The sequence below is a fragment of the Lasiodiplodia theobromae genome (assembly GCF_012971845.1).
Source record: "Lasiodiplodia theobromae strain AM2As chromosome Unknown scaffold_3, whole genome shotgun sequence".
NCBI classification, from domain to species: Eukaryota; Fungi; Ascomycota; class Dothideomycetes; order Botryosphaeriales; family Botryosphaeriaceae; genus Lasiodiplodia; species Lasiodiplodia theobromae.
In genome coordinates this window covers 922,154-941,912 of record NW_023336519.1, presented here as the reverse complement: position 1 = coordinate 941,912, position 19,759 = coordinate 922,154, and the positions used below count along the sequence as shown (strand labels likewise).

General features: G+C 55.8%; 10 protein-coding genes across 10 annotated transcripts; 4 read left to right on the top strand and 6 right to left on the bottom strand.

Annotated features, from left to right (window-relative positions):
• Positions 1 to 445: 445 nt before the first annotated feature.
• On the top strand, positions 446 to 2,395 carry LTHEOB_1248 (KH domain protein; the record flags this gene model as incomplete). The annotated part of the gene is made up of 7 exons (XM_035509351.1): positions 446 to 880; positions 1,104 to 1,125; positions 1,188 to 1,240; positions 1,295 to 1,459; positions 1,518 to 1,726; positions 1,773 to 2,319; positions 2,372 to 2,395. 7 exons carry the CDS (start codon positions 446 to 448, stop codon positions 2,393 to 2,395), a joined length of 1,455 nt encoding a protein of 484 aa, XP_035367595.1.
• Positions 2,396 to 3,396: 1,001 nt separating this feature from the next.
• Positions 3,397 to 4,335, bottom strand: LTHEOB_1247 (uncharacterized protein; the record flags this gene model as incomplete). Its single annotated transcript, XM_035509340.1, has 5 exons — positions 3,397 to 3,453; positions 3,592 to 3,605; positions 3,666 to 4,044; positions 4,123 to 4,184; positions 4,254 to 4,335. The coding sequence occupies 5 exons, from the start codon at positions 4,333 to 4,335 to the stop codon at positions 3,397 to 3,399; spliced, it is 594 nt and encodes a 197-aa protein (XP_035367594.1).
• Positions 4,336 to 4,737: 402 nt separating this feature from the next.
• On the top strand, positions 4,738 to 5,716 carry LTHEOB_1246 (Cytochrome oxidase assembly-1; the record flags this gene model as incomplete). Its single annotated transcript, XM_035509329.1, has 2 exons — positions 4,738 to 5,199; positions 5,606 to 5,716. The coding sequence occupies 2 exons, from the start codon at positions 4,738 to 4,740 to the stop codon at positions 5,714 to 5,716; spliced, it is 573 nt and encodes a 190-aa protein (XP_035367593.1).
• Positions 5,717 to 7,490: 1,774 nt separating this feature from the next.
• LTHEOB_1245 (uncharacterized protein) lies at positions 7,491 to 8,719 on the bottom strand (the record flags this gene model as incomplete). Its single annotated transcript, XM_035509318.1, has 2 exons — positions 7,491 to 8,407; positions 8,530 to 8,719. 2 exons carry the CDS (start codon positions 8,717 to 8,719, stop codon positions 7,491 to 7,493), a joined length of 1,107 nt encoding a protein of 368 aa, XP_035367592.1.
• Positions 8,720 to 10,800: 2,081 nt separating this feature from the next.
• Positions 10,801 to 11,421, bottom strand: LTHEOB_1244 (BTB/POZ domain containing protein; the record flags this gene model as incomplete). The annotated part of the gene is made up of 1 exon (XM_035509307.1): positions 10,801 to 11,421. One exon carries the CDS (start codon positions 11,419 to 11,421, stop codon positions 10,801 to 10,803), a length of 621 nt encoding a protein of 206 aa, XP_035367591.1.
• Positions 11,422 to 12,687: 1,266 nt separating this feature from the next.
• On the bottom strand, positions 12,688 to 13,171 carry LTHEOB_1243 (Vacuolar transporter chaperone 1; the record flags this gene model as incomplete). Its single annotated transcript, XM_035509296.1, has 2 exons — positions 12,688 to 13,022; positions 13,138 to 13,171. 2 exons carry the CDS (start codon positions 13,169 to 13,171, stop codon positions 12,688 to 12,690), a joined length of 369 nt encoding a protein of 122 aa, XP_035367590.1.
• Positions 13,172 to 13,617: 446 nt separating this feature from the next.
• On the top strand, positions 13,618 to 14,284 carry LTHEOB_1242 (Tctex-1; the record flags this gene model as incomplete). Its single annotated transcript, XM_035509285.1, has 4 exons — positions 13,618 to 13,629; positions 13,692 to 13,730; positions 13,795 to 13,869; positions 13,985 to 14,284. The coding sequence occupies 4 exons, from the start codon at positions 13,618 to 13,620 to the stop codon at positions 14,282 to 14,284; spliced, it is 426 nt and encodes a 141-aa protein (XP_035367589.1).
• Positions 14,285 to 14,787: 503 nt separating this feature from the next.
• Positions 14,788 to 15,759, bottom strand: LTHEOB_1241 (Alpha beta hydrolase fold protein; the record flags this gene model as incomplete). Its single annotated transcript, XM_035509274.1, has 1 exon — positions 14,788 to 15,759. The coding sequence occupies one exon, from the start codon at positions 15,757 to 15,759 to the stop codon at positions 14,788 to 14,790; it is 972 nt and encodes a 323-aa protein (XP_035367588.1).
• Positions 15,760 to 16,571: 812 nt separating this feature from the next.
• Positions 16,572 to 17,842, top strand: LTHEOB_1240 (Methyltransferase type 11; the record flags this gene model as incomplete). Its single annotated transcript, XM_035509263.1, has 5 exons — positions 16,572 to 16,613; positions 16,681 to 16,715; positions 16,793 to 17,507; positions 17,587 to 17,753; positions 17,809 to 17,842. The coding sequence occupies 5 exons, from the start codon at positions 16,572 to 16,574 to the stop codon at positions 17,840 to 17,842; spliced, it is 993 nt and encodes a 330-aa protein (XP_035367587.1).
• A 250-nt stretch (positions 17,843 to 18,092) lies between these two features.
• LTHEOB_1239 (UbiA prenyltransferase family) lies at positions 18,093 to 19,361 on the bottom strand (the record flags this gene model as incomplete). The annotated part of the gene is made up of 1 exon (XM_035509251.1): positions 18,093 to 19,361. One exon carries the CDS (start codon positions 19,359 to 19,361, stop codon positions 18,093 to 18,095), a length of 1,269 nt encoding a protein of 422 aa, XP_035367586.1.
• Between the last annotated feature and the right edge of the window lie 398 nt (positions 19,362 to 19,759).

Below are 19,759 nucleotides of genomic sequence, written 5' to 3'. Positions count from 1 at the left end.
GCCTTGTGTTGTAGTTTCCGGCCAGATCTCCAACAGCCGCTGTTGTTGATATGATTGCTGCAATTCCCAAGTGACCCGATCTTCCCCCTCGCGAAACAGCTGTCTGCAGGAGTCAAAGGACATTTCATCCCTACATTTACACATTACTTCCTAATCTTGCCGGAAGCCTCGCATCCACTTCTATCTTCACGGGAGCATCCGTACAGATTTTGTACTTCTAACGTGAGAATAAATGCTTGCAGTGTAGTCTGTCGTACGCCAGGTGGAAATCCGCACCGGCGCCGCACCTGAGTCGCGGTTCGGCGCGGAAGTTCCCGCCCCGACCGCCGGGCATTTCGTCGCCTTCTGTCGCCTTGTGCGCGCAGCTCTGTCCATATCCTCATCCCGCGTCCAAGGTCGTGGCCACGCCCCTCAGTCCCCACAATCGACTGCGCCGACCGCCACCATGCCCGAGGAAGGTCGCAAGCGCTCGCGCTTCGATCAAACCGAGCCCGAACCCAAGCGCCAGTCCCGCTTCGACCGCCGCTCGCGATCGCCCTCCTCACGCCAGAGCGAGGCTCGCCGTAGCCGCAGCCCGCTGAGCCGCCAGGACAGCAACAGCCCTGCCACCGCGGAAAGAAAAGATCCCGCTGCCGCCGCCGCAGCAGCTGCTGCGAAGATCAACGCCCAAATCCAGGCCAGAAAGGGCATCCAACACGTCGATGTCCCGCCGATCCGCTCTACCGCCAGCCCCGCTACCGTGAAGTCCCCCTCTGCGGGCCCCAGTGGCAGTGGCACCTCGGGCGAGGTCTACCAACAAGATGGCGACTACATCAAGGATATCGAAGTCAACGATCTCAGGAACCGTTACACGCTCACTAAGGGCTCTACTCAGAAGATGGTAAATACTTCAGATCATAACCTACTGATACTCCCAGGAACATGCCCACACATACCCCCTCAGCCCACCACTCTCTTGCAGGTTCCCCTGTTTTCTTTGACACTTAGCTTCGTCGCGAACTATTTGTGGAAAGCGCGCAGAAGCTCACTTACTGCCGCCATATAGCTGCTGTTCCCAGCATCCCCCGTTTGGCATCTGCTGACCTCACCCGTGTGACATCTAGATCAAAGAAGAGACTGGCGCCGGTACGCTCTACCACTGAACATGCTTTCATTGATTATAGGGTATCTTACTAAGTGGTGTGAAGATGTCACAACCCGCGGCGAGTATTATCCCGATAAGAGTCTGGCCCGGCCCGGTGTGAGTTTCCCATTCCGTTGGTTCCTATCCACCACTTACCTAACGAAGTCGCAGGCGCCCCCGCTCTACCTCCATGTCACGAGTACTACCAAGGAGGGCCTCGAGAAGGCCGTGGCCAAAATCGATGAACTCATGAAGCAGGAATTGCCCAACCTTGTTGACGAGAGGCGTTTCCGCCGCAGAGAGCCTGAACAGGTCGAGCGTGATGAGTATGGAAGGGTAATGATGCACAAGGTGATGTATCTCTTTGGCACACGAATACACTGACCAGTATTAGCGTAAATGGCCTGAGGAAAAGATTCCCGTCGACCTCGAGCCCATCCCTGGTTTCAACCTCCGTGCTCAAGTTGTCGGCCATGGCGGTGCCTATGTCAAACACATCCAGCAGGAAACTCGCTGTCGTGTCCAGATCAAGGGCCGTGGCTCTGGCTTCATCGAGCACAACACTGGCCAGGAAAGCGACGAGCCCATGTATCTCCATGTTGCGTAAGTCCACTCTTCTTCTTTGACGTCTAAATCTAACAGAAATCAGCGGCCCAAATGCCGACGATGTGCAGAAGGCCAAGGAGCTCTGTGAAGACCTTCTTGCCAATGTACGCCAGCAGTATGAACAGTTCAAGGAGCGCGGCCCGAGTCGCCGCGGATACGGCGATGGTGACCGTTACTCGGGCGGCGGCAGGAACGGTGGACGTTCTGACAGCTATGGCGGCGGCTATGGCGGCAACAGCAGCTATGGCGGCGGAAGTAGTTATGGCAACCAACAGTCTCCCGGCTACGGTTCAGCCATGAGCCCCACTTCGCAGACCACGCCTGCTACCCCCGCGACGGCTGCCAGCGATCCCTACGCTGCCTATGCTCAGTACTATGCTGCTGGTGGAGATCCCTATGCTGCATATGGTGGTTACCAGAACTACGTCAACATGTATTATCAGTACGCTCAGCAGCAGCAACAGCAACAAGGCGCCCCTCCGGGCTCTGAGGCCCCGCCCCCGCCGCCTGGTTCGGCTCCTCCGCCACCGCCCGGTGACGCTCCACCTCCACCTCCGCCCTCGGGTTCGCCTCCGGGTGGCTACAGCGCGGTATGTATACATAACCCTGGTACCTGAGAATTACTATTGACAGTAAGCCTAGGTCCCGCCGCCCCCGGGCTTGTAAGCTAGCAGCATGTCCTGTTAGCTACAAGTTATCGATGGTAGTACATAGCTCACTCTTTCCACAGCGGTTTTTGCACTTTGGTCCAGGAAGGCGTAAACTGACAGGGGCAGCAGCGAGGAATACATTGATTATCATTCGAAATGGGGTATGCTGAAATTAGCAGGTGCTCAAAAAGAACGGTCACTTTTGGACATTCGGCACTGATGGGTTTCATTCGGGCGTAGTAAACTAGGCTACTGCTCTGCTTTCCTTAGACGGTAACAGCAGAACACGATTGTAGACGGTCAGTCGGTGAAATGTCTGGCGGCATGCTAATCAATCAAGGCCCTGATGCTTCGTCAAATACCCCATTGCTAAAGCGGAGTGTTGAGGTTTGTTGAGAGACTCACACCCAGGTGCTCTATTGAGCAATTTTAATTGAACAGCCTTAAAAGCTATGCTCTTTGTTGACGGGGTCTGTTTTAAGTCCAACCAGTCAAGAGATATTCCTCTGGGCCATTGTTCTTCCCAGAATCTGACTGTAGATTTAATTATCAAAGTCGAGATCGTAATGAGCAAGATAATGCGAAGAGGCAGGCGCGGGCTTAAAGTGAATGCAGCCAAACGAGCCCTTCATACATCGTGCAAGAATAACAAAGCTCTACTGACCCAGCCAATCAATCGGTACATGATGATTTAGCAGAAAGTGATGAGACCTTCTGATGCCACTTAAATCCAGAAGTGATCGCCAGTGCTGCGTTGCTTCGGGTTGAAAACTAAGGTTAGTAAGTAGTGAGTAGTAAGCAAAGGCTCTGTTCATAATATCCAACTCTTCCATTCTCACTCCATGGACCCGTCCAAGGTTGATGGCCGAGCAGCGGAAGCATAAGATGCTCCTGTAGTTCCGACATCTATCAGTTGAGAAAGGGTAAGAGCGTGCGCTGAATCTTGCCTGTGGTTGTGTGGCTGACAAAATCGAGCCTACAAAGCCTACAGTAATTGGTGATCTAATTTGTAGAAAGTCAGAATTCCTTAAATGAGTTAGCACTAGCAGCCGGAACTCCGTAATGTTCTTGATTCTACATGTTCTTAGCATTCAGCAGTGTAACGTCAAAATGTCAAATTATTGGCTCTATTCAAGCGCCTTTGTACCCATATCTCAGCCGCTCCAACCCCGCCACATCGATTGGCGCCAGCTGGGATCTCACTAAAAATACCAGTACAAACACGACTAAACACCGTATTAGCCACTTTGAGCCACTGTTAGGAAATCTTGGCGGGAAGAACTCACGTGTAGGTAAACCGCCTTCCCACCCCGCAACCTCGTCCTTCGCGGTGCGCGACTTCAGCCATACCACCAAACACAGAGCCAAGTTCAGCAGCGGCAGAAACTTCTCAACTGGGCCATCATCCACGCCACCCGTCCCAAGAGTCCTCAGCGCCATCTCGTACCCCCTCCGGACTGCCGAGCCTGAGCTGACCTGAGCGCGCGCAGGCAAAAAGGACGAAGAAGGCGGGTTTCCGAGCGGTATGAAATACAGCGTGTATGCGGATGCGGCGAGGGAGGTGACGGCGAGAACGGCGGTCAAAAACTCGGCGAAGGAGGAAGACGCGAAGAGGGGGCGCAGATAGAGGATTAGGGAAAGGGCGGGGAGCGCGAGGAACGCTTTCTGGTGTGGAAAGATACGTTAGCTACGACGTGGATGGAGGGTCGGTGGAACAGAAGATTAGAGCGGAGTGTTAGATACCTTGTAGAACTCCGTTTTGGCAACATCCTCAGTTTGGAGTTCGGTGATGAGCTTCTCTTGCTCTGCAGGCAGGCATCAGCAGGGCTTGCAAAGCAGCGATAAGTTATTTGAAAGGGCGCGCGTGTGTGTACCTTGTTCGTCGATGCCCTCGGGGAGCTCTTCGTCGGAGTCGTCGGGGTAGCGAAAAGCTTTCCGTAGGCGGGTCGTGGCCATGGTTGCGTGGTTGTTGTGTAGAAAGTAGCTGTCCGGCTTTGATGTACGGGAGCTTTGGCGAAGCTGCCATGACGCAGCCAGCCTAAAGTGCGGGAGATGCCTGAGGCGCGAAAATCGACGAACTTCAATCAGCCCAGCGGCCAACAAATGGTATGATTAATAATTGAGAGACTTCTGCCGATATATGAGGAGATTTAAAAGCTAGCAATACAAAAAGAGTTCATATTGTCTTGCTAGCTCGCAGCGTTACTTTCTATTTACATCTTGCAACTGCACAGCGGCAATCACTAAATTTGCGGAGGAGCGGCAAACCTCCGATGATCATTCGAGCCATTTACACCTCCAAACCCACCCAACACCATCCACGCAACCACCACCAGGAAAACACGAACTACGCCTGCAATGTCCCTCCGCCCGTTCGCCACGAGCCTCCTCCGGCCCGCACTCCGCACCAATGCCGCGCCCACGCTCCGCCGCACGCTCATCGCCGCACCCAAGCCGGGCTCCGGGCCGCTCATGACGCGCCGCGCCGACCGCGAGCTGCCCTCGGTGTCGACGAATTCGTGGCGGTGGACGCTGACGCTGCCGCTGTTCGGCGTCATCCTGGCGGGCTCGACCGCCGCCATCTTCAACTACCAGAAGCAGTCGTCGTCGGTCGTCGAGTCGACCATGTACGCGCTGCGCACGCACCCGGCCGCGCGCGAGGCGCTCGGCGGCGAGATCTACTTCGCGTCGCGCATGCCGTGGATCAGCGGCACCATCGACCAGCTGCATGGACGGATCGATATCAGCTACGGGGTGAAGGGACGGAGTGGGAAGGGCGTCATGAAGTTCAGAAGCGAGAGGTTGAAGAGAATGGGTTATGTGAGTGGATGATCTTTTCCTTCCCTGTTCTTTGCTTCTTTGAAGATTTTGCGGGACTGGGATTTGGTTCTGGGTTTGAATTTGGTGGGCTGGGCGCTGCTGGATCGTGGGATCGACTCTTTGGACGCGCATTAGCGTGGACGAGGGTGGCTTGAGGGCATTGGATGCCCCGGCTGGATGCGATCTACTGTGTCGTGGGCCATCATCTTCGTCAGAGCGTGAAGAGGTCGGAAGATTACAGTGCAATCGCTGTTCCCGCGAAGGAAGAGCTAGGGTCTGTTCGATTTTGCATCGGATAGTTCATGCCGAACTGCTCTCTGGCTCGGCAATCAATGCCGCGTTTCTGGGGGAGATTTATTGTTCACGCATATTCAAGGATGGTACGCTAACTTAACTCTTTCTACAGTTCGAGACCCTGGAATGGAGCTTGATAACCGACGACGGCAAAACCATTCAATTGCTCGACGTCAACGGTCCCGATCCATTCAGGCGGACTGCAGACGATGACGAAGACTAAACGTGGGGCGCCGGGGTAAGCATAAAAGAAAAGAGCAATGATCCACGAAATGGGGAACATGTGTTCCCAATCAATCGAAAGGGCAGCCTTAAAAACAGGGTGTTGGTGGAAGAAGGCGTGCTCGTAAGGGGCTAAAGTGTATCATATATGCATCAGCGGGCGTTGGGTTCAGGTTGCGGGAGGGGCCGGGGTCGGTGCCCATTTCAAATCCTTCGAATTTCATTCCTCCCCTCTTCTAGAGCGACTGATTCAGAAAAGAAAGGAACTTCCCGGTAGGCTGGTGGCGAGCATCCGTCATGCTTCAGAGTTGTTTTAGCGGATGCAAGGCAGCATGTACCACGTATCGTCTACAAATCTTATTTCGACCACCCTCATCAACCTTGTCTCTGCTTCTTCTTAGATACTGCTGCTTTGCATGTTAACTGGCAGACTGCTATCTCTCCCTTATGCGGGCTCGCCGCTCCTTCTGCAGTCCTCCTACACTTACCCCAAACTAGCGGCGGGACGGACCGCCTCAGTTACCCCAATCCGCATATCAGTCAGCTACGTGTACCGCGAGCATTCGCTATCTCCCTACATTTTCCTTAATGCGACATGCGGCCATCATTGCATATGTCTGATACAGCATGAAATGTCAGCACGCTCTCACCACCTACCCCCTCTTTCCCCTTCTCCAACACATCATCCTTATGGACCGAAAGCAGCCCAGTACAGCATCTGCTTCGACTCCCGTTGAGGCTGACCACTGACGAGCATTCATCGCATCTCTTATAAGCAAGCTGGGACATAAATCCCAGCACACGCACAATCATCTGCATGTGCTGAAACCGTTTTGAAGACCTAGAATTCGGAGAATCTGCCGGAGCTTTGGCCTCTCTTCACGCATCCATGTATGTTGATCACAACTACTGCCTGCCGCCGCTAATACATGGGTACATGTATAGTAGATAGCGGTGCAGCACAAGCTCAACCGAGACTGGGAAGGAGATGTGAGGTCAAGCTCGCGACACCGTGAAGAGATGGATGTTCGGTGTAGTCAATCCCATGGCGGCATAACACCCCAACTCCTGTAGCGATTATTTCAGTCCTTTTCGAGGAATTTGAATATGCACCACCATTTCTTTCGCTTCATAGTGATTGATGTTTTGCATTCGTTATGGCATTAGAAGGATCGTGAAAAAAACTTCCATCTGTAAGACTCGCAGATAGTACACGAGTGGAAGAGGAGAAGCCGATCAAAATGATCTTTACCGTTAGCTACTTCTCCTCTCCATGCCAGTCGATGCTTTCCCTACGCTTTGGGATAAAAGGCAATGAAACCATTTCTTCGTAACCATCTCCCCTCGGCTTGCGCTTGCAAAAAGCCGCCCATCCGCCCATTTTCCCACTGACCATCCACCCATCTACCCAGCTACCCTATGGTTTCGTTACGCCAAGATGTACCCAGAAGAGCTGGATTATGTTCTCTTTCGAACAACGAATAGAGAGCAGTATTATCCAACCAAAGTGATAGAAGCCAAAAAAGGAGCGACTAGCTAGAATCATTGCGCCTAGCCTTGAGCAAAAAGCAAACAAACAGGAAAACCACGCAGAAGAAATGAAGGGAGAGAAAGGGTATAAATCCGATCATGGTTCTCAAGTCGTCAGGAGCGCAATCGCAGAAGAAGCGCTCGGTCCTCCAGAAGTTTTACCACCGCCGCCGAATTACTTGCTTTTGATTTAACTTGACCGTTCTCGGGCGAGGGGGAGGTAAGTGGTAAGATTAGCCTCCACTCTAGAAGTCCGGAGGAAGCTCGTAAGGGTTGTCGTCTTGGCCATTTTCGACGCGACGCTGGCGCTGACTGGGGTGGTGGGCAAGGTCAGGCTTCTTGATGCCGTTGACGAGCGAGGCGAAGCGTGGGTTGGTGTTGAGGGGCGATGAGATGTTGATGGGGAAGCGACCCAGGCTGCTACGCTTGCTCTCACGCTTGCTGCGGGTGCTGTCCTTGCTGGAGCTCTTCTTGTGCTGGTGGTGCGACCTGCCCGCCTTCTCGCGGAACGAGGGAGCTGCCGTGGTGCCGCTACCGGCCTCCGAAGCCGGGTACGGCGGGACCGGAGGGACCGGAGGCTTCTCCTCATCGTTGTCGGGACGGCCACCGAAGAAGGAGCGGCTGTAGTTGGAGGCGCTGTAACGCGAGGTGCGGAAGTGCGAGGGCAACAGGGAGGCGCGGGCTTGCTGGAAGATGGTGCGCGTGGGCGAGTAGGTCGGCCGGGGTGAGTTGGAGGGGGCGGGCGACTTGCGCGGAGTGGCCCAGGGCGACTGGTTGAGGGTCATGCTCTGCATCGACGACTTGATACTGAGCGTCTTCTCCGCCTCAAGCTGAGCCTCGGCATCCTGGATAGCTACGGCTCCCGAGGCGCGGACGTTACGGGCGGTGATGCGGAGCTTGGTATCGCGGAAGATGTAGCTAACGAAGATGTTGACGAAGCCAAGGACCAGAATGATGATGCCAGAGCTGATGACCACACTCCAGAAGGGCATCCCCAGGTTTTCAGCGCTTGTAGCATCCTTGTTGAGGTTGCCCAGGGTGTTGACGCCGAGCAGGATCATGGCCAATCCCAGAGCGACGAAGCCATGCTCAGGGCTGAAGAGAGGCCAGTTCTTGCGGAAGTAGCTGCGGAAAAGGCAAGCCTCGGACGCGATGAGGAAGCCTGCAAATGTCAGTTCACGTCGCCAATGGGAAGAGGCAATGGCTGAAGCCAGTGTCGCGGTGATTGGGGGATGCGTGCCAAGAAGTGTGATGTGCTGGCAGAAGACGAGTGGGAGAACTTACAGCTGATGCAGGCAGTGATAACGTGGCTGCAGCCGTCGAAGAAGAAGAAGCGGGAGACGACGATGGTCTTGACCAGCATAAGGAAGCTGGCCGTAGCAACGAGGAGGAGGCCGATGATGTTCAGAGCGCGAACGACATTAAGGATGATGTACGCTGGACCAGCCAGGTTCTTTGAAATGAGGACGGACATGGTGTCGTGAATGCAAGCTGCTCGAAGAGAGAAGCTGCGCAGGTGGGCTGCAGGTTGGTTCGATAGCAGCCGTCGAGAGCGGATGCAAAGTAGGCGCGCGCTGCCCGGCAGACGTGGTGGAGACAACGAAGGTTGGGCGTCCAGAGCCAAAGGATTGAGAATAAGAAGAGGAGCAGAAGAGCAGTCCCAAGCCGCTGGGGCAAAGGTCTTCTTCCTGCTCACGGGGGAGGTGAACAGACACAATAGGAAAGACAGTGACAATAGGCACAATTGAACATGAGGAGAGGAAGTGAACGCACGCGGCGGGCGGCGAGTGACATTAGTTATGGAGTGACCCGCCCTCTCTCCCGGGCGACGGCGAGCAGGCTTTCCGGCTCGTCATTTCCACGACCAAGGGCCAATGAAGCGCGGTCGGGATGGGGATGCGCTGGGAGCCTATGAAACGGCGGCGGCGGACGGGAAGCAGGCGGGCGATGAAGCACCAAGGTGTTTCTGCGGTGCTCCCGCAGAGCGAGCCTGGGGGCGACGCGGCCAGCAAAGCAACAGTGCGCGTCTAGGTTGTCGCAAGGGACCGTCGAGGGATTGGCTGTCGCTGGCCCGATGCGCTGTTTCAGATGCGCGAGGAGCCTCCCCAGCAGCGCGTCGGCACGCGCCCACCACCGCATCTTAAGCGCCCAAATCAGCCCGCTCGCGAGCCGTGATCAGCAATCTTCCCGCCGCAATCTGTGCCGGCCGCGCTCCGTCGTGCGCGCCGTCCGTCGGGTTGCCGGCGGAGCGCGCGCACGACAATCATCGCGGTGCTGGCCGAGGGTCGAGTTGTGCGCAGTCGGTGAGCATGTGGACGGCCTTTTGTTGCGGCCGATCGTGTCTTTGAGCTTCCAGAATCCGCAGCCGGCCAGCGGCGCTAGCTAAATTTAAATCTGGCCGCCTCACCCTCCTCGACCAGAGTTCGCCGCAGCAGCAGCGTTTTTCAGCCTCGCATCCCCCGTGCTCTGTTCCCCAAGCCCCTGCCTCCACCGACTAGCGCCCACAGAATCCGCTCGAAAGAGCCTCAGGATCGCCGCTCGCTCGTCCACTCAAACCCACTGCGACTCGCATCCCCAAGCAACCATGGCCCGTGGCAACCAGCGCGAGAAGGCCCGCGAAAAGAACCTGAAGGCTCAGGCTGGCCAGGTGAGAATGCCGTCCCGCTCATCGCGCTCCCGCCGTGCTGACCCCTCCCGCAGAAAAACAAGAACAGCGTACGTCGCTGGCCGCGAACGTCCCCAGCAGCGGCCTTTTCGCAACGCTAACCCTGCTCTCTAGATGTCTGGCACCGAGTTCGCTCGCGCCAAGGAAGACCAGGCTGCCATCATGCGTGCGAAGCAGGCTGCAGGTGCGTTGTCCCTGCCGTCTCCACCTTGTCGGCGGCTGCATATGCGGCCGGCTTTTTCTTCAACCACCACTTTTGCTGACGATCCCGCGTAGCCGACTCTAAGAAGACTGATGGCAAGAAGAAATAACCTGGCCCAGCCGTGACCCTGCCCGTCGACCCATGCGTCGGCGTGCTGCTGTTGCCACCGTCGGCCCGGCGTTTACTTTCGGAGGTCGGAGTAGATTAGGTGTTTTCCATTGATTGAGCGTTCCTTTCTTCTTGCGTTCAGCGCCGGGGTTCACGCCACCCTTTGCCCCCACCCGCAGTGAATCAACCATATGTATATTTGCCCCTTCGTGACCGTTCGCCACATTGAGCAAGTCTGTCTTACATTCTTGCGCGTTCATTCTGAAGAAATGAAGCCACAAAAGCAATCCTCATCATTCGCATCCCTGAACCCTGCTTCACTCCACTGAAGGAATCGCCATAGATACAATATTCTGATCGTATGCAGCCTTGTTGAGCGCCATTGCCCGAGCTAATTGTGAGCCAACCCTGTTCATTACAGCCTTCATTTCCAGAGATATATCGACCAGCATGTATGTTTGTCCCCGCTCGAATGTTGCGCAATCATTAAAAGTTGATGTAAACATGTTCCAGGGTGAAGCATGCAAGCGAGCGCCACAGGAAACGTGCGCCGTGGCGTGGCAACCAGACGACCTCATCTTCATCCGCCCATACAGGCCCTCTCCTCCGCCTCCGTGGTGTGTTGATGATACGTGCAGTCATGTGTTGGCTTGACAAGTGGACTGTGCTGTGCCCTCGCGCGGCACGTGGCGTTGAATGCGTCGAACACAAATCGAGCGGGCCAGTGGTCAGGGCCGCCGGCAAGCACTTGATCAGTGCGTGCGTACTCGTTGACGAAGAGCTTACAGAGCGGCGAGTCCTCTGGCAAGTTTTCATACACATAACGAATTACCTCGGAGTCTGGAAGCGGGTAGTTCTTGTGCACGCAGGATATGATTGCATCCATTGTATCCCTCTCTAGTTGTGGCACGTCGTAGTTATCCGCGAATATGTAGAGGTACGCGAGATCCGGTAGTCTGCACACGCGCGCCAGCTCACTGTCCCTTGGATCGAGTAGTAGCTTCCGGGAATAAAGCCACTCGACGAAGATCTTGAACGTATCGGTATCCGTCACGGGAAGCTCCATCTTTTTCTCTCTGGCCTCTTTAAAGTCTCCAAGAAAAGTGTTTCTGAAGAAGGGAGAGACTTCGCACAGAGCTGACTGGTGAAGAATGAACATGTCGCCGTCGATGCCGACACGAATCTCAACGGTTGTAGCCATGTCACTGCTATAGGAAAGGCGGCGATATCCCAAGGAGATGCGTGGCACGTCTGTGATATCGAGTCTCATCCGCTTCGTCTTTGGCGTTGAAGTCTTCTCCTTGGAGCCTGGAGGTTGCTGCGAGGCAGAGGATCTCCAGGGCGTTATGCTCACACCGCTTGCAGGTGGATCACCAGGTCCATGATCGCCAGATACTCCACGAGAGAAGGTGACGGGAGACGAGCCGCGGCGTGCCGGGCGAATCCGGAAGTCAAACCTTAAGGGTGTTGCGGTGGTTGGCGTCTTCGCAACATCCGGTGACGAAGGCTGAGTTGCGCCCACGGTCGCCGAGGACGTACTTCCAGCTGATTGGTGATTCATGTGGCCGAGGTTTTTGTCTTGAAGCAGCACAGGGTTGAGCGGGAGAGCTACCTTGGTGTGCAAAGAGGTGAGAGACGCAAGGCAGGCGGACCGGCAGACCTATAAAAAGACGAGGGCCTTGATTAGAGTCTTAAACCAATGGTGCTGAGTTTGAAGATGACGCAATCCCGCGCGTCGGCTGGGGTAAGAGGTAGGCGCGTTCTGGTAGCTCCTTCTGTCTGAGGTGATCGCCGCCCGCGAATGAAGCTGACTTACGTGGGCTGCTCAGGTAGGCTCGCAAGATTACAACAGCCTGACGAGGGCTTTATTTCATTTTATCGCCATCTCCACGTCGCTGCACCTTGCCGGTTTTATCCATGGAGCAGCCGCAAGCAGATGCACTTAACTAGATAGGTGCCCTCAACTCGATGGGTGCGCTCGACCTAATAGGTAGCTGCAGGAAACGGTTCCGGAAGTGATCACGAGTGCCCGCCGACCGTCCACCAACACACGTACAGAGCATAATTTCTAGGGTTGAGCGCATCTGCGGGGTGTAGCGCACCCATCAAGTGCCGTGGTTTTGAGAGCAATATGAAAGAGATTTGAAGAGTATCTCGTAGCATGGGTTGAAAGTATGGTGAATCTCGCAGAGGAAAAACGTGTTTCTAATATTCTGGTCGTGGTTCCGTCGCAATTAGGGCATCTATTTGAACACGTGAGCTGTTTAATATACACAAGCTGCCGGTCCTCCAGTCCTTTTTGATAAGAATGTACTAGTTCCATACTAACTCCAAGGCCAAAGTACACTCCAATGGGTAGTTACCGAAGTACAAAAGAAATATGCAGCATAATCCCTCCTCTATAGTCCGCTGGGCCATGTTCATTCGTTTACAGGCGCAACATTCTTTCCACAGTGTTCCCCTCCCATTAGTTTGTGACACGGAGGACAAAGTTGACGATGACGGCGGCCAGCAGGGCAAGAGCCAGCACCGTGGGACCGAAGCGGTCGTCGAAGCCGCCCTGACCGCGCTGGCGGATGCTCTTCGCGCGCCAGTGAAAGGTGACGAGGGCGTAGATCATGGCCGCCATGGCGACGAGCGTGAAAAGGCCAGCGCTGATCTGACCAACCTTATCGCCAAAGTTGAGCAAGCCGACGGCCAGACCGCCGAGGATGACGGTGAAGTTGAGCCATGAGAGGAAGGTACGCTCGTTAGCGAAGAAGACCTTGGGCTCGACGCGAGTGGGCAGGGCGATGCGCTTGCCTGCAGCGAAGAGGGACAGGTCAGCAACAGCCAGCGATAGTGACACCCGGAAGCGTGAGTGCGGGGTCGCAAACGCGCATGGTGAGAGCAGAGCTGAGGCGCGGAAATTGCATACCCGGGGCAGTCTGGAGGAGAGGCTGGCTCGACATTACGGATCGGCGGGCGCGGACGTGCTCTAAGATGAGGTCGGGAGTGAGGGCGGCGGCGCCAATGGGGGTCACAACAGCACGGCGGAGAGAGAATGGACGGAAGGGAGCACGAGAGAGCTGCGGTGGGAGAAATTCTCAGGTCGCGCGACGGCGGAGAAGGCTTGCCGCAACGAGAAAGATGATGGAGCTTTGGAGCGGCGCAGCGCACGAGGTAACGATTAAGCTTTCTGATTCGTCCCCGCTCGGCCCAATTATTGACGTCGCCTGTCGCTCCGCAACGGCTCCTGGTCGTATCTCTCTCATAACTCGCTCCGACAACAACACACACGACAGCTCCCTGCCACATCGTACCGTCCGTCCCGCCCTAGACACCTCAGAACTCGCCCGCTCTCCGCCGCGCCCGTACCCAGAATATCTCTCGATCTCCGCATCACAACACCGTCGCCATGGCTGCTCCTGTACGATCCACGTGTTCTCCCTCTCCTATTGCTCCTAACTTGCTGACCCCGTTCCGCAACAGCCTGTCTCGGAAACCCGCTTGAAGCAGATCGCCACCGATGTACGCATGCAGCGCCTCTGCAGACCACCATGTGTTTCACGACCGCTAAACAAATCCCCAATAGGCCTGCGACGCCGCCGTCGGAGCTGCTGAGAGCTACGTCCACTCCTCGACCGCCGAGTGGAATAACACCATCATCGTGCGTGGTCTCCCTACCACACCACCACCAGAGCCCACAAGAAGCACCAGCAGCCATACCCACTTGCAGCAGAAAGAGTAGCAGGCCGTAGTAACAGCGTCATTTTCGCAAACAGAACACCATCCTCAAGTCGCTGATCAGCGAGACGAGCACCGGCCCCAACAACCAGCCGCCTTTTAAGTACGCCGTCAACAGCACCATCATCCAGCACGCCCCGACCTTCTCGCGTACCGCCGATAGCGACGACGCCGAGGAACCGGCCACCAGCCTTGCCAAGGTCGGCCGCCGCGGAATGCACAGCGCCGCCGGCGCCTACTGGAACAGCGAGAAAGACGGCATGTGGTCTTTCAAGTACGACGGTGGCGAGAAGAAGGGTCTTGACGTTGTCATCAACGTCATGTGGATTGCCCTCTAAATCTGCCGTCAACCTCCAGCTTCGCAAGAATGAGCGTGGGGAAAGGAGAGAAAGGAGGGGGAATAGGGGATGAGCAGGGAGCATTTTGGATCTTCAGGTATATGTTGTGCAGCTAGCGCTTGAGCATCATACGGTTGGAGCCCGGAGTACCTTCAACTCGTTGGTTTCTGGGAAAGGAAGAGTAGGGTTTTCGTTCGCATTTTCTCTATTGTGGCATTTTTTTTATCACTGGCACAGGAAAAATATGCCCCTCTGTGCGGCGTCGTTGGTATTGAGACTGGCTACAGGATACAGGATTACCACGGAAAGCAAAAAGGCCCATTCGATTGGATCACAGCAGTCTTTAGCGGGCGAGGTAAAAACGCCTTTGTATATCAGTCTTTTTCCTTTCGTCTCATTGCTTTCGTCCAATTTGTTTCCGTCCCATGTCTTGCGCTTTTGTAGGCGGCCGGCCGCCCTTCTGCTGATTCCCCAGAACACACAATGTGTGATAGTTCAACTCCTCATGCCTCCTTAGAACAGTGTTTGACGAAACGCTCCCAGTACGGCAGGAAAGTTTCGGGCTCCTCCCAGAACGGGGCGTGCCCCAAACCCGGAAGCCTGTGGCACTTGCCCTCCCACAGGTTCTTGTACTTGAGGGAATCCAGATAATCCAGGTTCACGAACGGCTCATCTCCGCCGTTGACCACGGCGCAGGGCACGTCGTTCTCTTCGACAAGTTTGACCTGGTCCACGCCGCGGCCGGCCTCGAACGCCTCGAACATGATGCGCCGTGCGCGCCCGTCGGTGCGCACCGCCGTCTCCCTAATCCACGGGGCGCGCTCTCCCCGCGCAGCTTCAAAGGGGAACTGATCATAGTCGCGCTCCGACCACTTCTCCGTCCCGGCCAAATTTACATGTCCTTCCTCCTCGTCTCCTTTTTTTCCTCCATCCGTCTTCTCCGGTGCTGCCTCGTCTTGCAAGCCCAACGACCCGAACCCCTTCTGCACCTGCTCCAACCCTAGCGCCGGCGGCGTCCCCGTGATCATGATGCCCTTGATGCGCCGCCCAGAAGCGTCGCCGAGCCGCGCTACCATCTCGATGGCGTTGTGCCCGCCCAGGCTCCAGCCCAGCACGACGACGCCGTCGGCGTCGTCCTGCAGCACGCCCAGCGTGTTGAGCACTTGGACCGCGGCGTCGGCGTAGGCGGGCTGCGTGTAGGAAGTTTCCACCGGGTCCGGCGCATCGCTGCTGCTGCCGTGGCCGGGCAGGTCGAGGGCGAGGATGCGGTACTGGCGGAGGGTGGTGGAGCTGGTTAGGGAGAGGTGGATGAGCGGGAGGAAGATTTTGGAGCAGGAGCTGTTGCCGTGGAGGAGAAGGAGGGTGGGGAGGGGATGTTTGATTTGGTCGGGAGGGGTGCCTGTGTCGAGGACGTGGATTGTGCCGTGGGTGGTGAGGATGGAGTGGGTGGTGAGGTTCAGGTCTGGTGTCGGCATTGTTTCTATGGTGTGTGTGGGTGGAATATAGAGCTTGGGGGGGCTTGGATAGGTAGGTGAGGGGATGCGTCGAGGTTGACGAGAGCTGAGCTGCTATTATCAGTTCGCGCGGGGAAGCAAGCGAATTGCGTCTTCTCGACCCCACTCCTGTGCCTTGGTTGACCATAAGCTGGGCGGAGTCGTGAAACACTTGAGGAGATAAGCTGTATGCTGCAGCCTTTCGTAAAGGGTGAAGGTTGCATTGATCTTCAGCCCTATTTGAGGGGTTCTGGGCCGCCATCGAAAAGGTACCACAAATGCAGCCGCGGGACGGCGGGGAACTTCCGCCTCCGCGCGTCTCCGAGCACAAATAGATCTCTGGCCCCTTGCTCCAACAATACGGATACATAAAATCACGATGGAAACAATCGCCAGCAGACTTCGCAGTAGGTCTCCTTGTTTCCACAAACCCCTGTAACAGGACTTCTCAGATTATTCATCGCAAATCCTACGTATGCGAAATCTTTCATATGATTCTGCGAATCGGTATCGGATCCATGATACGACATTTGTCCGCACCTCATGTTTCGCGCTCCGCCGAGGAAACTGTCTCGCCAAACAAAGCCGTGCGGAGAGTTACCTCCGGCGAACGAGTCGGCAATGCAACTGTGCCGCAGTACATGCACCCTTACGGTAGCAGCCCCGCTGCCGAGTCGTCTACACATCCCGCCGCTTTCCACCTATAAACGGGGGAACTTCCGCCTTGACCATTTACTTTCGCGTAGTTTGTCAAGTTGCAATTACTGCTTTTCTGATACTTGCTCCCTCCCACAATGGCTGTCCCAACCCAAGAAACCATAGAGGTCGACGAGACGGTCCGTTCGCCGGATATACTTTTTGTACAATACGTGTCTTGACCTACTGACAGTGTTATTTGTTCAGCTACGTGAGACCGACTCGGCATACCACAGCGATCTGTTCGTGCTTTTGACTTTCTACCTGTTCCAATCCCAGAAATGACCTCAACGTACTCACTCGTATGACCTGCGGCCAGTCGAAGCTACACCACCTCAATAGCGTCGAGTGTCGAGGCATACCCGTGGCTCCACGGCCGCCGCTTCCACGCCTACAAAGAAGGGAGCTACCAATTCCCAAACGACGAAAAGGAACAGGACCGCCTGGACCTCGTGCACGCGCTGCACTCGATCATCAAGGACGACAAGCTCTTCTTTGCGCCTCTCACCGCCAACTCGCTCAAACGCGTCCTAGACGTCGGCACCGGCACCGGCCTGTGGGCCATCTGTGTGGGCGAGGAATTCCCGAACGCTACGGTCGTGGGCAACGACTTCAGCCCCATCCAGCCCCGCTGGGTCCCGCCCAATGTTTTGTTTGAGGTCGACGATGTCGAAGCGGAGTGGCCGGGAGCCTCGGTCCGCGAGCCGTTCGATCTCATCCACGTCAGGTACATGGCCGGCAGCATTCAAGATTGGCCGCAATTGCTGAGGAACTGCTACGATGGTTTGGCGCCGGGTGGGTGGGTTGAATGCTCCGATTGGGACCTTCTGCCGTATTCGACCGATGCGTCGATGCCGGAGGACGATGCCGTCTTGAGGCTGCATCAGTATCTGGTCGAGGCTACGGATAAGCTCGGACGGACTGTGCGGCCTGGGCCGAATCTCGAAGAGTGGGTGAAGGATGCGGGGTTCGTGAACGTGAAGCATGAGTTGAGAGTCGTGCCTTTTGGCATGTGGGCGAAGAATGAGAAACATGTAAGAGTTTCTTTTATTACCTCTTTTTATTGTTTCTTCTCTCCTTTAAATCAGTGCTAATACTGGATAACAACTGCAGAAAAAAGCGGGCGCGGTCAATCAGATGCAGTTCATGGAAGGCATGGAAGCATTCACGATTGGTCTGTTCACCCGTACGCTGGGTTGGACGGCAGACGAAGTGAGAGTTTTTCTGGAAGAGGTCAAGAAAGATGCGCTCAAGAAAGACAGGCATAGACAATTCAACTTGTAAGTTCCTGACGTTCCCATCTAATAACTCTTAAGCTAAACATTCATTGTCTAGTCACATTGTGTACGCTCAAAGACCACAAGAGTGAAGGCCAAAACGGATATGCATTCAGGAGATGGAGATGCCCAGGGGATAGCTGTTCATCGTCAATGGACCTACTGAAGGGCTCAAGCCAAGGTTATAAGCTGTGATACGGCATCTTTTATTCGTAAATAAAAACATTTTTTTTTGCACTGAATAGGGTTTCTTACGGAGTTGGATATCGAATCTGATTTCTGATTAAGGACAGCTATTTTACACTATTGTGACAGTCAAATCTGTATTTCAAATGCCCTTTTTTATGCCGACAATACCTCCTTTTTCTCCTCCACATCATCTCCATACCATCCAAACAGCTGTGCAAGGTACTCGCCCAGCAATCCTGCCGAAATAGCGCCTCCAGTCATCCAGCACCCGTTCCTAAACCACCACCAACAATCCGCTACGCTCTTCAACTTGACCCTCCAGATCATCGCCCCCAGCGTCGCCACAGCGCCGCCCACGCTGCCGACGAAGAAGACCGGGCCCGCGCCAACGACCGAGCCAGCGGTAGCCAGCAGGGCGACCTGCACGGCGGCCAGACCAGACAACACAGCCTTAGTATTTTTCTCATGGGCAAGGGCAATGCTCTTAATGCCAGCCTTAACATCGTCGCGGATGTCCATGTGTGCGTAGATCATGTCATACAGCACCGTCCACGCCACGCAGCTGGCGTACAGGCAACCGGCGGCAGTCGCGGCAACGGAGTCGCTCAGGAGATCGACGTGCAGCGCCGGAAAGCCCATCATGGCGCCCCACGAGAAGGTCAGACCCAGCACAGCCTGCGGGTAGTACGTCACGCGCTTGGCGAGCGGGTAGGTCGCGACGAAGAAGAGGCTGGGCGCTCCGTAGAAGAAGCAGGATGGCTGCGGGAATTGCAGGAGCACGGCGAGTCCCGTCAGCAGCTGCGCGCCGGTGAAGACCACGGCCGACTGCGGGCTCACGGCGCCGCGGGCGATGGGCCGGAGACGCGTGCGGGCGACGTGCGGGTCGAGGTTGCGGTCCCAGAGGTCGTTGATGGTGCAGCCGGCGCCGCGCATGACGAGCGCGCCGGTCAGGAAGAGGAGCGAAGTTCCAAGGACGGCGGTTGGGGCTGCGATTGGGGTTGCGAGAGGCGCTGCGAGGAGAGTGCTGAAGAGGCAGGGGAAGAAGAGGTAGTACGTGCCCACCGGCTTGTCGAGTCGAACCAGCTCCGCATAGGGGACGAAGGACGAAGGCAAGTAGGAGAGCAGCCCCGTGGTGGGCGGCTGATAGGCGGAGAGTTGAGGTGTGGAAGTTTGGAGTGTGGCTGTTGCTGAAGCTGTCTGCGCTTGCTGCGTAAGAACGCTGGTGGTGTGGAGTATGCGAGCTGGTATCCGGCTGGGTTGGCCATTCGCTAGTCTCTTCTGAAGATGCTGGGCATTTGCGAAGCTCAGAGGTCTTGCCGGCGTTGTCCGGAGATGAGATGTTGAGGTGCGGAAAGTGAGGCTACCAGATGTCCTTTGTAATCCATGCCGGCTACCGCGTTGTAAAGTCTGTAGCAGCAGCATGGTAATGGCGACTGAAAGGAAGAAAGATAAATTACAACAGCTGGCCCAGCTCTTTCCAGAAGGATAGATATCGAATCCTTTTTGACGTCTGATCCCTGCAGCAAGAAAGGAAGGAACCCGGAGACTGAGACGACCCGAACTACTGAGCCAATTGCACCAAGCGCGCTCAACAGTCCCAACGATGCACGTCGCTTGACTGGGCACGATGGTCTCTTCTGTGAAGGGAGAAAAAAGACGGAGCTGAGGTCAAGGGCGCCGACTTTCCTGTGGTGGTCCGTGCACAAGCCCGCGGGTGCGCGGACATGAGCTCGACGCCTCCGCCGACTGAGCTCCCGCGATTCCTCACTACCCGCCGCCGCTCTTCTGCTCGTCAACCGCACCACCCCGCGCTTTCTGGC